Source organism: Budorcas taxicolor, chromosome 19 (assembly GCF_023091745.1).
Source record: "Budorcas taxicolor isolate Tak-1 chromosome 19, Takin1.1, whole genome shotgun sequence".
Classification (NCBI taxonomy): Eukaryota; Metazoa; Chordata; class Mammalia; order Artiodactyla; family Bovidae; genus Budorcas; species Budorcas taxicolor.
Window position 1 is genome coordinate 30,460,284 of NC_068928.1, and position 15,552 is coordinate 30,475,835.

General features: G+C 40.6%; 1 protein-coding gene across 2 annotated transcripts in view; it reads left to right on the top strand.

Moving 5' to 3' along the window:
• MAP2K4 (mitogen-activated protein kinase kinase 4) overlaps positions 1–15,552 on the top strand; it is a 78,086-nt gene that overhangs the window by 8,422 nt on the left and 54,112 nt on the right. The window contains exon 2 of one of the 2 annotated variants that reach the window (XM_052657179.1): positions 1,186–1,218. The exons of the other annotated variant lie outside the window; for it this stretch is intronic. Within the exon in view, the coding sequence (XP_052513139.1) occupies positions 1,186–1,218 (33 nt within the window). The remainder of the gene's footprint in view (positions 1–1,185; positions 1,219–15,552) is intronic. 2 annotated transcript variants of the gene reach the window in all.

The window sequence follows — 15,552 nt, forward strand, 5'->3', positions numbered from 1 at the left end:
CTTCTTGAAGAGTGTTTCTAGACTCTTAAGATGTGTGGGCTTCAGTAGTTACGGCATGCGGTCCTAAAGTACACGGGGCTCAGTAATTATGGTACGTGGGCTCAGTTGCTCTAGAGCATGTGGGGTCTTCCTGGACCAGGGATCAAACCCATGTCTCCTGCATTGGCAGGCTGTCTCCTATCCACTGTGCTCTCAGGGAAGTCCTATAACTTAAAATCCTAAGAATTTTGATAGCTGGATGGGAGAGAGAATCCTTTTTTGTCCTGGTTTTTTTTCCTACAAATTTTGATTGAATTTGTATAAGTACATTTGAGCAAAACTCATTCTAAATTTGATTTCTCCATTTTGTTCCCCAAAGCAATAAAAAGCAAGAGGTACAGGTAGACCACTAAGAAAACTTGAAATTCACCCAATAGACTGTGAGGGCAAATGAATACATATTCATTTGTATTTTGGAACGCTTTTGTTTTGAACAGCTTATTTGACTGGGTGCATTTTACAGAATTACATCTATATAAATGTATGTGGAAGGTATAACCAGACCTAACTGAATTTGGAAATATGTTCATGTATCTGAGGAGAATTCACAGGTTTTCTTCCTATAGCTCCTATAGTCCTAGGGACATGGTCTTTTTTCAGGCCTACTTTAGAGAATTTCATCACCTCTTTAGTAGTTCACTGTGTTATCATTTGAAGTTAGCTCATTGGCAGAATGTTGCTATGTGTGTTTAGCTTTTGCATTTTATCAACTAGCAAAGCTTTCGAATCAGGGGTAGTAATCAAATAGTTTCGAGTTTGTAATTTGAGTTAATAAAATGTGATATGTTCTGAACTTGTAGATTGAAAAAATTGACAAAACTGTCTTAAAAGTTACTATTAACTTCTAAGGGTTAATAGCTATTCTTTTTATTGAATAGATGTGAAAAGTAAGGGTTAAGGCAATGTAACTCCAATGTAACTCTTATAATTTGAACTTGATTTCAGTTCCATATAATTATAAAAGTACATCTACATCAGAAAGCTGAGTTTTTAAAGAAAGCCCATGTGTTATAGTTATCTCTGTGATGGTGGAGGTTATGTGCTTTGAGCTGTTCTTGAATGTAATATACAAATGCAATGTCATGTTCTAATTTTGGTTTGTTTGATTTACAGTAAATGAACTGGAACTTATCTCTTTTACTTTAGGCTTTCAGATAAACTTCTGTGAAAAGGCACAAAGTAAGCTACAAGTTTTATGATATTATGCTACTTACTTTTTTCATATCCATCTTGGTATTGGGAATGTGTCCACTATTGTTTCAACTAACCAACCATAGCAGTTTTACTTTGAAAGAGCTTCCATTTTTCATTAGTTTCCCAAATTTAAAAAAAAAAAATCTGTGTTATACTTTTGATTGTAAATTGTTCTTGCTTTCACTTGGATTGACCTAGGAGAAACATATGCAGGTATTCAAATGTATGTGAGTGTAGAAAGAGATATATAGATATAGACAGATATACTAGGTTTAGAAAGATATACGTTCATAGTATATAGTTGTATAGAAAGATGTATATAGATATTTGGACTTAGCCAATTTAAATCACAAGTTGAAGAAAGTTCACTTTTACGATTGCAGTGCAAAAAAGTATATAGTATAACTGTACTCTGAGACTTCATGCTTTAAAGTTGACTTATTTTGAAGCATGCATTTAATGAATTTTAAATTTTTTTCTTTAAAAACAAAGCTTTTTTTCTTTTTCCTTTCCACTCCCCTCAAAATAGACCAGGGTTGTATAGTAGAGCACCAGTCTTCATAGACTACAGAATAGGTTTTCTATAGGAAAGCAAAATTTCTAAAGCTAAAACAGATATATTTTAAACTTAAATGTCATTTGTATAAAATGCAATATAAAAAAGTCCCAATTCAAGAAGACTATTCTTTAGTTACCACAAATATATCCCCAAATAAAATGTGTTCATCTTCTGCTTGTTGTTTCATAGAGTGGAGAAGAATAACATTTGTGTTTTTTTTTTTTACTTTTTGGCTATGCCATTTGCCAGGATATCAGTTCCCTAATTGAATCAGTTCCTGGGTTGAACCCAGGACCTGGCAGTGAAAGTGTGGAGTCCTTAACCACTGGGCAACCAGGGAACTCCATGACTGCTTCTTTAGATACACTATTCTCTTTCCTCCAACTTTATGAGGTGTAATTGATACATGTCACTGTTTAAGGTACATGCATGATGGTCTGATGCACTTACATACTGTGAAATGATTACCACAGTAGGGTTAGTTAACACCTCCATCACCTCTCGTAACAAAGAGTGAGAATCTTTAAGATTTACTCTCTTAACAGCTTTCAAGTATATAATACTCTGTTTTAGCTATAGTCACCATGCTGTACACTTTAGATCCTCTGATATGTATCATTTTTAAGTTAGTTCAAACGAAACAATTTAACCTGGAGAGAACATTTCTGCTGTTTTAAAACTTTCTGCTGGAAGTGAGTGAGTGAAAGTCACTCAGTCATGTCCAAATCTTTGTGACCCTGTGGACCATACAGTCCATGGAATTCTCCAGGCCAGAATACTGGAGTGGGTAGCCTTTCCCTTCTCCAGGGGATCTTCCCAACCCAGGGATTGAACCCAGGTCTCCCACATTGCGGGCAGATTCTTTACTAGCTGAGTCACAAGAGAAGCCCAAGAATACTGGAGTGGGTAGCCTAACCCTTCTCCAGTGGATCTTCCCAACCCAGGAATTGAACTGGGTTCTCCTGCATTGCTAGTGGATTCTTTACCAAGTGAGCTATCAGAGAAGTCAATGGAATGAACATTATGACATCCTTGGAAAAGTAGTTAACAAAAATTTATTTCTTGAATGGTTTCCCCGTGATATAAATCCATAATGAGTAATAGAGTATGCTAGACCCTAGGATAAAAATTTTTTAATTGGTCCATATTGTCATCCTTGTCTTACCTTAAACTAAAAATGGAACATGATTTCCTGCTTATAGGGAACCTACACATACGATACATACCTCCATGTAATGAAGTTACAGCTTCTAATTTATGCTATGTTTTAAATGTATATTACACATTTACTGTGACAGTTTTTAGCTTTCAGTTATATTTTAACATAAAACATTTTTCTAATATTTGATGTAATTTTAAAATTTTTATGTATGGACATAAAATCTAATTTAAGAAAAATGTTGCCATTTAAAAAATTCAGAATTGCATTTACACTGTTGCTTTTTTCTCTTAGTCCTTTTGTGGACTATAGGGAATAGTCCACAATATGAGAAATATTGATTGTGTTAAGTTTAAATTGTGTGTATAGTGACTATAAAGCTCTTTAGGTAAGATGCCTTCAGACTGTCTAGACGGTGCGGTGCTATCTCTTTCTATTTGCTATGGAAATACGAGGTTTGAGGTGTTGCACGCTTTACTGTAGCCATAGAACCCAACCGGGAAGTGTGTCTCTGCCCACCTTTGGTTGCTTTCACCACTTCTTCACGCTGACTGCGCTCTCCCTTTTTATTTCTCCATCTCTGTTTGGGAGGTCTCCTTTCAGTTTTCCGGCTTTTGAAATTCCCCAGTGGCTCAGTGGTAAACAATCCACCTTGCAGTGCGGGAGCCATAGGAGACTCAGGTTCAATCCCTGGATCAGGAAGATCCCCTGGAGAAGGAAATGGCAACCCACTCCAGTATTCTGCCTAAGAAATCCCATGGACAGAGGAGCATGGTGGGCTGTAGTCCATGGGGTCACAAAGAGTGAGACACGGCTGAAATGACATTAGCACGCACGCAAGCACAGTTTTGTGCATTCATTCACAGAGCGCATGTTGGACACTGAGGCTCCATCCAGCGATGGAGATGAATGGGGCAGCAGTGAATAGAACCGGTCCCTGCCCCCGGCGGGCTCTTAGTGCAGAGGAGCCGCTGTGTCCTGGGCACCTTTGCTTCCACTGTTCTGTCAGGAGAGAGAAGCAGCATGGGGGCTTCTGTGGAGTCCCCTGGTAGCTACCTTCCTGGTGGGAGACCACGGCTCAGAGGTCCTGCGATGGCCTGGCCTGTTGTGGCATCAGGCAGAGCTGTCTCTGTGGGCTCGGACCTCAGAGGGTGTCTCGAGGAAAGGGAGGGTGGGAGCAGGGCTGGTGGCGCGGAGGCCAGCTCTAAGTTGACGGCTCTTGTTTTTGTACAGTTGGTACCTGTGTTTTAGGGTAAGTTTTCAGCTGTTGACATCTATTAACACTTTTACCCAGGACTGGTCCTGTGATCTGCGTAACTTAAAATTTGTAAGTGCAGTTTGGTAATGCTTGCAGAAAATCAGTCTTCCAGTTTGCTCTGGAACATAGCCATTAACTGTATGTTAAAAGTAGCCACTCATTTCTTTGCAAATGAAGGGCTTGAAATCACCAAAGCAGCATTTTCTTACTTATTAGGGTATACTCTATTGCCAGAATCTCCAGTTTCATTCTGAAGGTGTTTCAAATGATCAGAAAAACTATAATTTAATTCATTAAAAATAATTATATAGCAGACAGTAGTTGAAGAAGGGAATGGAGTGCGGAGAACACAAGTACATTTTGTTAAAAGTCCACTAAGTGTGAATGCTGCTTCAATGTTCAATTCTCCATCACAAATCAGAAAGACTTATTGTAAGATGGTTCTGATGACTAATGGAAGCTCTGAAGGATTAATTTTTCCCCATTGTTTGACTTACACATAGTTTTTTTTTTTTTTTTTATTGCTATATCACTATTCCAGTAGTTTATTACAATTGCCTGTTAAAAGTTAGTGGAGTTTTATTGGTGATGTGTGTGTAGGTTTATAACACACACACACGTGTGAGATTGCATATTTAATTTTGGAACTAGATTTTTATAGAAATTCAATAAAAATCCACGTTATACCTCATGATCTTTGATCAATTATAGTTTTTGCTCTTATTTGTTTTTTTAAATATATATGAGTATATATTATCTTATTTATCTTAAGATAAGTAAAGTTATTATTTGAGACAACAGTGTTAATATTTCTTTTTAACACTGTTGGATTATTGAATTTTTCTAAAGTCTGATGTAAGACTACATCAGGGGAAATACTTCTTTCCGATGTAGAGCTCCTACATTTAGAAGGTTGATTAGTTCATCATTTATCATTTGGAGATAATGATTTTGTACTTGTAAATATGTTTATGTGATTTATGAGCAAGTTTGATATCTCAGTGACTGTAATGAGCTAACTTGTAAACATAGTTCTTTAAAATATGATTTGCCTTGCTTTATAAAACCAGTTTTTCTTTGGATGGGGGAGAGCAGGAGATTTGCTCAAAACAAAGTTTTTGAGATATGGTTTTGTGAGTATTAAATTTACCTCCATGTGTCCGCATTTTGATTTTTTTATTTCTATGAGAATTTTAAGACCTGAGGGCATAGGGATTTTCCTCATAAAACACCTAATAGAATCCTGTGCCAATCAAAGTGAGAGCAGTTGGGAATCTGGAAAATAATTTCACACAAGAGCACTTTAGCTCCCTTTCCCCACCATGTGCTGCAGTGTATTTGCTGCAGTGTATTTTCAGCAGTGTATTTCTGGAGAATTCTTGATGGCTGAAGACAACTTCTGGGTGTTGAGCTTCTGTACCTTTGCGTTTTGTACTTTCCGTAGCTCTGAAAAGATTTAGTGGCTTTAAAAATTGTTTTCCTTGAGAATGTTTGTATAGCAACAAGATGTTTATTTAGAAAATTTCATGTTCCAGAGCTGACTGTTATCCTTGAAGTCAATAGTAGAAATTAGATTACAGGTATTGATTGCTTTGGATAACACTGCACAGCTCAGTATTTGGGGGGAAATGGCGCTATCCTGATGAGAGATTTTCCTTTCACTGTGAAACTATTCTTTTGAATAAGTACCCTGGATTGTTTTAAAATTGGTAATAATAAGAATGAGCCAATGAAGAGGAGAAAGGATGTTTTGTGAGTCTTCCCAGAAGTTTGAGGAAGTCGTTTGTAAGTTTACTGACTTGGTAAGTTCTGTGAAAGATGATGTTTCCCTCAGGAGAGTATTTGACTTTGTCGGAGGTGGGGTGTAGAGAACAGGTGAGCAGTGCAGAGAGGGTCAAACCCTCCTGCATTTAGAACTAAGAGCTTAGATCACTTGATTATTAAACTTCTAATTTCTCGCTTTATGTAGCAAAAATCTACACCCAATGACTAAAATTTTATTACTTGAAATTTATTAAACTCAGCCATCCTAAGAAACAGAATGACCACATTTGCTTCGATTGTAGGTTAACATGGGTTATTTAAATATACATATATGCTGAAGTTAGTTGAAAAATGAGACGTTTGTATTTGCCACAAGTCCTTAGGACTAAACATCTATTCTAGTCATCACTATCTTTGTTGACCCTGATAAACTGTCAATGGAAAGCCCTTCTGCTTAGAAACTATTTTTATAGTTATTGAATCCCATGAATTGTAGTCTTGGCAGAGTCAACTTCACATGTTCCCTTTAAACCAATTACCATTCCAAGGGGACTGTTACCTAATTATCTTTGGTCTTGGGAGTGATGGGAACATTAATTCTTCCTGAAAATGGTTTTGTTGCTAGAAGAAGAAAGGTTTCAAATACCTATTGCACCTTAAAAATCATTTGGAAAAATGTGTGTTTTTGAATGAGAAAAAAATGGGTGGTTCTCCCACACTGCAGGAAGTCACACTGCAGGAAGGCTCCCTTCATCTTCCAGTCCAGCTTTACTCTGAGCAGTGAGAGGATATTCGACAAGACTTTTATGAGAAGTTTCCAGAAAGTATTCCCAACTGATTCTCCAGTTAATCAAAGTGACTTTCAATTTAGCTTATAAATTTAAGTGATGATTTTTAAGTGATGGTTTTTAAACCAGGTTCAGTAAATACTTGAATTCTTACTGCATGACTTTGAGTGCTCTGAAAATCCAGACACAAGTGTCTAGATGAAACGATGTTCCAGAGGAAATTTGCAGGGGCCATGTTGGTATTCATCTTTCATTAGGTAGAATTCAGTGAATATTACTCAGAAATGAAAATGAAATGTATACATATTTACTCTTTAGAGAAGCTCTTAAAAAGGTTAAATAAACAGCAGCACGGTATAACATTTAATAAATATGTATATGCCACTAGCGGTGAGAGGCACCGCTGTCTTTAAAGATGGGTTAAGTCTTGACCCTACTCTGAAAAAGCTTATGTTCTTTGAGAAATTGCGCATGTAGAGGCAGACCACGTGGTGGAGCTAAATAACAATAGGTAGCTCTCACTTAGTGCTTGCAAAACCCTGTCCTTAGATTTTTATTTCTCTTACCTAGTCTTCTCTATCACTTTCAATTATCTACGCTATTAACCCCGTTTCTTCCAGCAATCTTATGAAGTAGGTACGTAGATGAGACTGAAGCCCAGAAACGTGAAGGGCATTTTCCAAAGTCATGCAGCTACAGAGTGGCCGACTGTGTGACGCTGGCCTGGTCCCAGGTTACATGCTGTGAACCGTACCATTTGACTGACTCTTGAAAGAAAGCAGTGTGCACTCATAGGAATGATGCTTTAAATCAGATGGCTTTTGAGGGGTCTTCAGTTGAAAATGATCAAGTCTGACTAAACATTAAATGGAGGGATTCCTTCTTGCGGCTCTAAATGAAGGGACAGAAGGGATCTACCACTAGGGAAGAAATGGTCAATGAAAACTCTAAATTCTGACCTCGACAGATGCAGAGAATGGAGTGCTTTGGGTAGGATTGTGAGGTAACTTGTTTGCAGAACAGCTGACAGAGATGAGTAGGTCAGGTGACTGGACCTATTCCACCACGGTGGCGGTGATAGGTGCAGCCACGCGCTGCTTGAAGACAAACTTGCGTACAGGCTCTCGAAAACCAGTTGATGCTTTTAGCAAAAGATTTATGTCCCTCCTACATTCTTGTAACGAGAGGTGGGAGAAAGAACATTAATTTTTAAAAAAACTTTTGATGATAGACGTTTTCCAACTTAGAATAGTATAATAAAACCCATGTACCCATTACATAGCATCACTGATTACAGACTTATGGCCACCTTTACTGCATTTGTTGTGCTTCCCTCTACTAAAACACTGTCAAGCAAGTTCTGATTATCGTTAGTTCATCCACAGATGTGTCAGTCACACGTCTTCTAAGTGATAAGGGTTAGACTCCTATAACTTCAATGTCTTGTCACACTGTTAAGTAAACCAGTATTATCAGACAGCCACTCAGTGTTCAGATTTCCTCAAATGTCCTACAGGTGCCTTATTCACAGTTGATTTGTTCCAAGTTGAGCTCTTAACAAGGTCCACACTGCATTTGGTTGATATGTCTCTTAAATTTCCTTAAAGCAGCTCCATCTTCTCTTCTTTTTCCTCACCACTTATTCATTGAAAAACTTGGGTCATGTATTTTGTAGCATTTTGTACACTTTGAACTTGACTGATTACATCCCTTTGGTAATTAGTGTTTCACATGTTCCCCGTTGCCCTGCATTTCCTGTTACTTGATAGTTAGCTACAGAAGATTTGATCATGCAGAGCTTCAGGTTTTGGACAAGAACACTTGATAGGTGGTGCTGTGTGTTTTTTGTTGCATCACACCAGGAGGCACGTGATTTCTGGTTGCAACTCTTCTTAGGACTGATCAGCTGGTTTCGGTGCTGTCAGTGTGATTCGTGTGGAGTAAACTTCCCCATCAGCCTTTCAGCTGATGCTTCTGGCCGCCGTCAGTGGTTTTCGTCTAGATTAATTCTTTCATTTGGGACTGGTTAACTTGAGTTTCTAAACATTTGTGGTTTTCTGCAAATAGTTGCTGTCTTCAACCAACAAATAGTTTGTGTTTGGGGCATATTGTCGAATGCATGTTACTGATCATGTATTACTTAACTGCACCAGTGCTGCTGGATGTGAGGTGCATGCATCTATATGCACACGCGTGTACACAAGCCCTAATTGCACTTTACTATACTCTAAGAGAATTAGAACTGGACATCTGTCTCTTCTTCTTACCCTGGAACATGAGTTAATCTGTTCCCTAACCAGGGTTCTTTTCAACTTTTTAAAGATCTCTAAATCTCTATAGGTAATAAAAAGCCATGTCAAATAATAATTCTTGTCCTTTTTTTTTTTTGGTGAAGTTCAGGAACCAGTGGGCATGTGAGACCAGTTGTGCCAAATTAAGATCAGTCCTGAACCGATGCCAGCTGTGCTCATTAATTGACATTCAGCACTTAGACTGCTCAGCTCCTCCAGGCATTCCCTTCCCAGGACTTGGGAACCAGGATTAGTCATCGAAAGTCAGTTTGGTGAGAATAGAAGGAAATAGGAGTTCTCATCCAAGATATTAAAAAAAAAACAACAAAAAAAAACACAAAAAGCCATGAACACCCTATGTTCCAGTTGGCAGTCACCTTCTCAGTGACTGGTTTATGCTTGTTCAACACGTGTCGTTATTCACCTTTCATTAATGACAGTTTCGTAAGTAGCTTTTACCTGTCACTGTCCCTATTCAGTCACCCATCTTGTAACTACAGGACGAATGTCTCCCTGTGGTGGTGGTCTGATATGGCTTTGACCTTGCCCAGCTGTGAATGACAAACCCGAGAAACTTCCATCAGACGTCTAGGGTAATGCAGCACTGAAATGCAAAAAGGTGGTTGAGTGTATAAAAGATGATCACAAATCTTACAACTGAAGGCAGTTATAAATGCCAGTTGTTTTTTTAAAGCATTATGACTAATGCTTGTGTCATGAAGTTGTATCAGTTAGGTGCATTTCTTTAGTTAAAGTTTGCTGACTAACTTTTTCAGAGAACCTACCTAACTTTTAGCTATGCTTCGTTTGATTAATGTGAACCGAAGAAGCAACATATTAGGTCTATCAGGAAGTACTGATGAAACCCCCAATCGAGACGTTTGAGTGAAGCTATTTGTCCCTAAGGGTGTTAAATCAAAACTTGAGCTCGGATTATTCATTTATTCAAGAAATATTTGAGTTCCTGTGATACGCAGGTGCTATTATGAAAAGTCACCGGAGTGCTAAATCTAATTTCCAGTGGTCAGAAGTCATCCATATGAGTATGTAGGTTCTGAGTGTGAGAATGCTTTTGTTCAGATGTTGACTGTGTCCCTGAAGAAGCAAGGGGTTGTTATATAATAACTGAGGTATTCTCTTGAGGACTAGTTTAACGTTATATGTTGTAGGGCTTTTGGCCCCCCCCAACTATGGGTGATATTTTAGAATTAGAGAAAGTATCCTTGAGCTATAGCGTCCCTTCTGCTTTAGGTGGCACAGGCTGCAGGCTTGCTGACAGGTTTGGGTAACATAAAAATATCAGTTTATAAATATTGATGAAAATAAGGACAGATTTATTTCTTGACGTTAACTTCTTTTGCCTTTAGAAAATCTTAATATTCCTCACTTTTCACCGTTTCACATTTTGACACTGAGGTATTTTCTGACCCTACACAGTCTTCCAACATCAACTGTGCAACTCAGTTCTGACACTGTCTGCCTTGGGTTAGCATCACATCTCACAGGTTAAAGGGTTCAGCCCCATAAAGTGGCCCTGACTTCAGATCCAGCTGCAAATGGGGTGCCCAGGCTGCTCACACTTCTCCCTGGCTGACTGCATGTTACAGGGTTCCCTTAGCACCACACCCCCACCCCCCACCCCGCCAGGGTTCACTTGTTTGCTAGAACAGCTCGCAGAACTCAGGAAAACACTTTACGTACGTTCACCAACTTATTATAAACGTGTGTAACTCAGGAAGAGCCAAATAGCAGAGGTATAGGGCAAGGGATAGAGAGAGAGGAGGGTATAGCTTCCCTGCCTTCTCTGGGTGCATCATCCTTTTATTGCTTCTGTGTGTTTGCCAACCAGGAAGCTCAGAGCTAATTTTGGGGAGTTTTTATGAAACTTTCATTGCAAAGGTATGACTGATTAAATCGTTGACCTTTGGGGATTGAACTCAGTCTCCACACCCTCTCCCTTCTGTGGTGGTTGGTGGGTGGGGCTGAAAACCCTCTGATCACTCGACTGGTTTTTCTGGACACCAGCACCCCCCATCCTGAAGTTCTGTACGCCCTCCCCACCCTCCACCTAATTAGCATAAACCCTGATGTAGTGGAAGGAGGCTTGTCATGAATAATAAAAGATGTTTATTACTTAGGAAATTCTAAGGGTTGTAGGAGCTCTGTCCTAGGAGCCTCAGACAAATATCACATGCATTTTTAAAAAAATTATTGATACGTCACAGATAGTGTCTGTAGCAAAACCACGTGCATACAGCAGACGCATAGCTTTGAATCAGTACAGTTTCTAGACAGGCTAATCTGGAGTTACCTGGAAGGAAGAGTGGGTATGCACTGTTTCTTTGGCCAGTGGGTAGTTGGATTTTCTGTTATGAAAAGGATCAAGATGTCCTGTCTGAGGACTGAGTGGTACCTCCAGTGTGATGCTAAATTGTCTGTAAAAGAAACAGCTTCCTTTATCCTAATCTACTTGCTAATTTATAGGATTAATTTAGAAGAGTTAATTATTTATGACTGTGTGGGAATCCTTATTAGTATTTTAGGTTGATAAGGAAAGAAATTAGATAAAGGAAGAAATTAACATTTGACAAAAGTCTGGCTATGTTGCATGAGAGTCCCTTGAACTGCAAGGAAATCAAACCAGTTAGTCCTAAAGAAAATAAGTCCCGAATATGCATCGGAAGGACTGATACTGAAGCTCCAGTACTTTGGCCACCTGATGCAAAGAAATGACTCATTGGAAAAGACCCTGATGCTGGAAAAGATTGAAGGCAGGAGGAGAAGGGGATGACAGAGGATGAGATGATTGGATGGCATCACCAACTCGATGGACATGAGTTTGAGCAAGCTCCAGGAGTTGGTGAGGGACAGGGAAGCCTGGCGTGCTGCAGTCCATGGGGTCGCAAAGAGGCAGACACAACTGAGCAACTGAACTGAACTGCTAATGGTATTATTCTAGGTAAGCTCTGTAAGGAGAAGTCAGATCTGGTTTTTTAGGAGCTGCCATTGAGGTCGTGCTGTCGGCTGAAATGGTCACCTCCTTAGCCCTGTGGCCTGGAAGCACTCACTGGAGCTCTAGGTCAGTGGCCCTTGCTTTGCCTTCTTTGTGTCATGCACCTGGTCTTTTCTTAGCACTGTGGTGCTTGTAACAAAAGGGGTGAAGCACTGATTGGAAAACTACTGACTGTATTATTAAAAAATACGGTGAATGTGCTTGTGTCATTTATAGGTGGTAGGAAGTTAAAATGATGGTAGGATGTTGTGGGTTTGCCACGCAAAAAAAGTAAGTGTGATATAAGACCAGAGGGCACTTTGTTCCCTGTTAGAGCTCAGGCATGCCGTTGTGAGAACACCTGCACCTCTGCCTCCACAGTGAGGCTGGTGGAAGCTTCTGCCTGGCCTCACGGTGTTGGAAACTGAAATAAGCCCTGTGACTTTTTTTGGCACAGTTTTCCTAAGTTTGCATATTATGTGCCTTGTCCCACTAGGAGGAGGACCACTGTGGATGGTTTTCCAGAAATCCTAACAGACTGCTGTTGGTGGATGCTGAGACAGTAACTTCAGACTTTGGGAAACCTGAGGGGTCTGATGGGGAGGCCTGCCCATCTCAGGAGAAGGGAGCTCTCTGACCATCAGCGTAGAAAGTTTTGTTGGAGTTGATCAACATGGCATTTATGTCTCACTTGTCTCCATGGGGCCCCTGTTGGTATGTTCACACGTTTGAGGCTTGAGAGCAAAAATGCCCTGTGGATTTGGCTGAGTTTGGGGGATTACGTGGGCTTAAAGTATTCTGCTGCCTGGACAAGGTGCTGGGAGCTGTGACTGCCTGGTGTGTCTTGAACATTCCCCTCCCTGACCAGGGTTCGCAGCGCGTGTGGCCACCGAGCTTCTCTGTGGAGGGAAGTAGTGTAGGTGTGTCGTGGGCTAGGCCTTTTGTACGGGGACCGTGAAGGACGAAGGCATAAAGGAGATGCCCAGTAAGCTGGAGAGAACGTGCGGGACTCAGAGTGCTCAGCGCGTCTGCCTCTCCCTCCACGCTGGGGCAGAGGTGTGCTGACGGCCACAGCTGCCGCCGCTCTGCATCCGTTTGGATGGCACCCCACTCCAGTATTCTTGCCTGGAGAATCCCATGGACGGAGGAGCTTGGTGGGCTACAGTCCACGGGTCGCAAAGAGTCGGACACGACTGATCGACTTCACTTTCACTCACTTTCAAGGCAGGTGTGCAGCTGGAATTCCCACTGTTAGGGATGGCCATCGGAGCGCGGCATTGTGGAGGGAGGGGATTGCCTTGGATAGTGTTTCCTGTTCTCTTGGAAATTAAAATATTGTTAATTTAGCTGATTCCCAATCATAGGACCACCAGGGAAGTCTGCATACTTGTATTTTTAAGGCCATTTTTTCTAACTTGTTCTCTCGGCCTCAGCAAGGTTAGGTTTAGAGAATAGATAGGTCGCTTTTAGGAAGTTCTGGTGTCAGGAGCAAGGAGGTTATAATTAAAACCGAAAAGAAAAGAAAAAACCCTTAGTGTAGAAAAACTGAAACAGAAAAGCAGAAAAAATTAAAAAATCACTGATGATTTTAGCACTATGAATTAATTACCAGTGATGTTCTGGAGAGCGTGTATTATAAATTATATACACATGTGCTTTACTAAAATGATAGTTTATTAGACACATTACATATTGCCTGATTAAAAGGAGAAAAAAAAGCCCTTAAACTATTAGTGTTCGTTCTAATGTTAGTAGTCTTTTGTGGTGTGTTTTCTTGATGGTAGTGTGGTATTCCCAATATGGATGTGCCATAATTTTTATAACTCATCTACCACAAATAGCTTTCTTTGGATAAGTTTCTTTGTGTAGTCCTTAACCTGCTGAAGGACGGATGCTCAGGGATGGAGTTACTGGCTTAGCCATCGGGACATTTTGAGGTGTTTTCCAGGTGTCGCGCTCTGGAAACTGGGCCTGTTAGTAATTCATGCACAGCAGTGCACTGTTTGTCCTTTCGCTTGCCTGTGTTCGCCTGTTGACTGAAGAGGTGTGGAGGATTTATGAGTCTGGGGTAATTCTTAGGCCACTGAGGCACATGCGAAGTAGTTTCTGCATTGCTGGAGCTGAGGTGGGTAAGGGACACCATCTGACTACACGCAGCTGTGAAAGTACAGCTGTGGTAGAGTCCCTTGGGGACCGCTGCGTATCATACCTTCGTGAACTTTGATATTAGGGCTCTCTATTTATGTGTGGTATTTAAGGCAAAAATTGAATTTTATTTTTTTGGATGACTAGAAGAATTTGAAAAATTTTTTTCATGTTAATGGCTTATTTCTATTCTATTTGTGTTCTTTCTTTTGTTAATTACCTGTTCGTGCCATTTGTGAATTTTCTAATGGGGATATTTGCTGTCATTGATTGGGAAGGCACTTACACCATACTCTCTCCTGGTGTGTCATTGCAGAAGGCAGTGGCTTTAACTGAGGCTCTGCAGTTGAGACCGAGGGCTTCCCTCTTTGCCTCTGGGTGACCCCAGGGTCCTCACAGCAGAACTTGGGTCTGTGGAGGTCCAAAGCCAAGATTCTGTCCGAATAGTGGTGTGGACAGGCTTCTCAAGTCCTGTAAGTTTTAGTAGAGCCTGGACATGTGTGCTGTACTGCTGATCCTGGGAGGGCCTTCCTGAATTGGCTGGCTTTCTGGGTATTTTTGAGGAGTTTGGACTAATCAGGATTTGGCCAGTTTAGTTGGAGGAGTTACATTTGTTTGCTGGTTATTGACACCCGGCCTGTGTTAGTCCTTACCACAGCAGTTCCGACACGTAAGGGACAGTTTGTAGTCTTGGTTTTACAGGTGTGTGGATTACTAGACCACAGAAATAACTCTCTTTTTATTTTCATCAGTATTTTATTGGTGCTCACTTAATATCTAGCAAAAGTACTTTTCTTCCCTATCCCTACCCTTTAACTTCCTCCCGCCACAGTCCCTTTTAATTTTGGCGGGATACCAAAGACAGCAGTCTTTGTGGGTAGGTCACTGCTTTGTCCTTTTGTCCCCTCTGCCTGGCAGACTGGCTTGCATATAAGTGTGACATTTCTGTACCTCTGGCTCCATAACTTCTTTCATTGGACTTCCCCCAAATCCATCTTGCACGCACAAGGGTTAAAATGTGATGAAGGGGCTGTTGGTTTCTTAAACTCAGCACAGTCCAGTTTCCAGAATGCTTACATGCATGGGTGAGTGGCAGTGTTTTGTTTTACTGATGAGAGCTCAGAGTTCTAAGTGAGATCTTATTGATTTTTGGATGTTGCTTACCCTTCCTTATGTGGGCTTCCCTGATGGCTCCCACAGTAAACAATGCGGGAGACCCAGGCTCGTTTCCTGGGTCGGGAAAGTCCCCTGGAGAAGGAAATGGCACTCCACTCCAGCACTCTTGCCTGGAAACTCCCATGGACGGAGGAGCCTGATAGGCTACAGTCCATGGGGTTGCGAAGAGTCGGGACACGACTGAGCG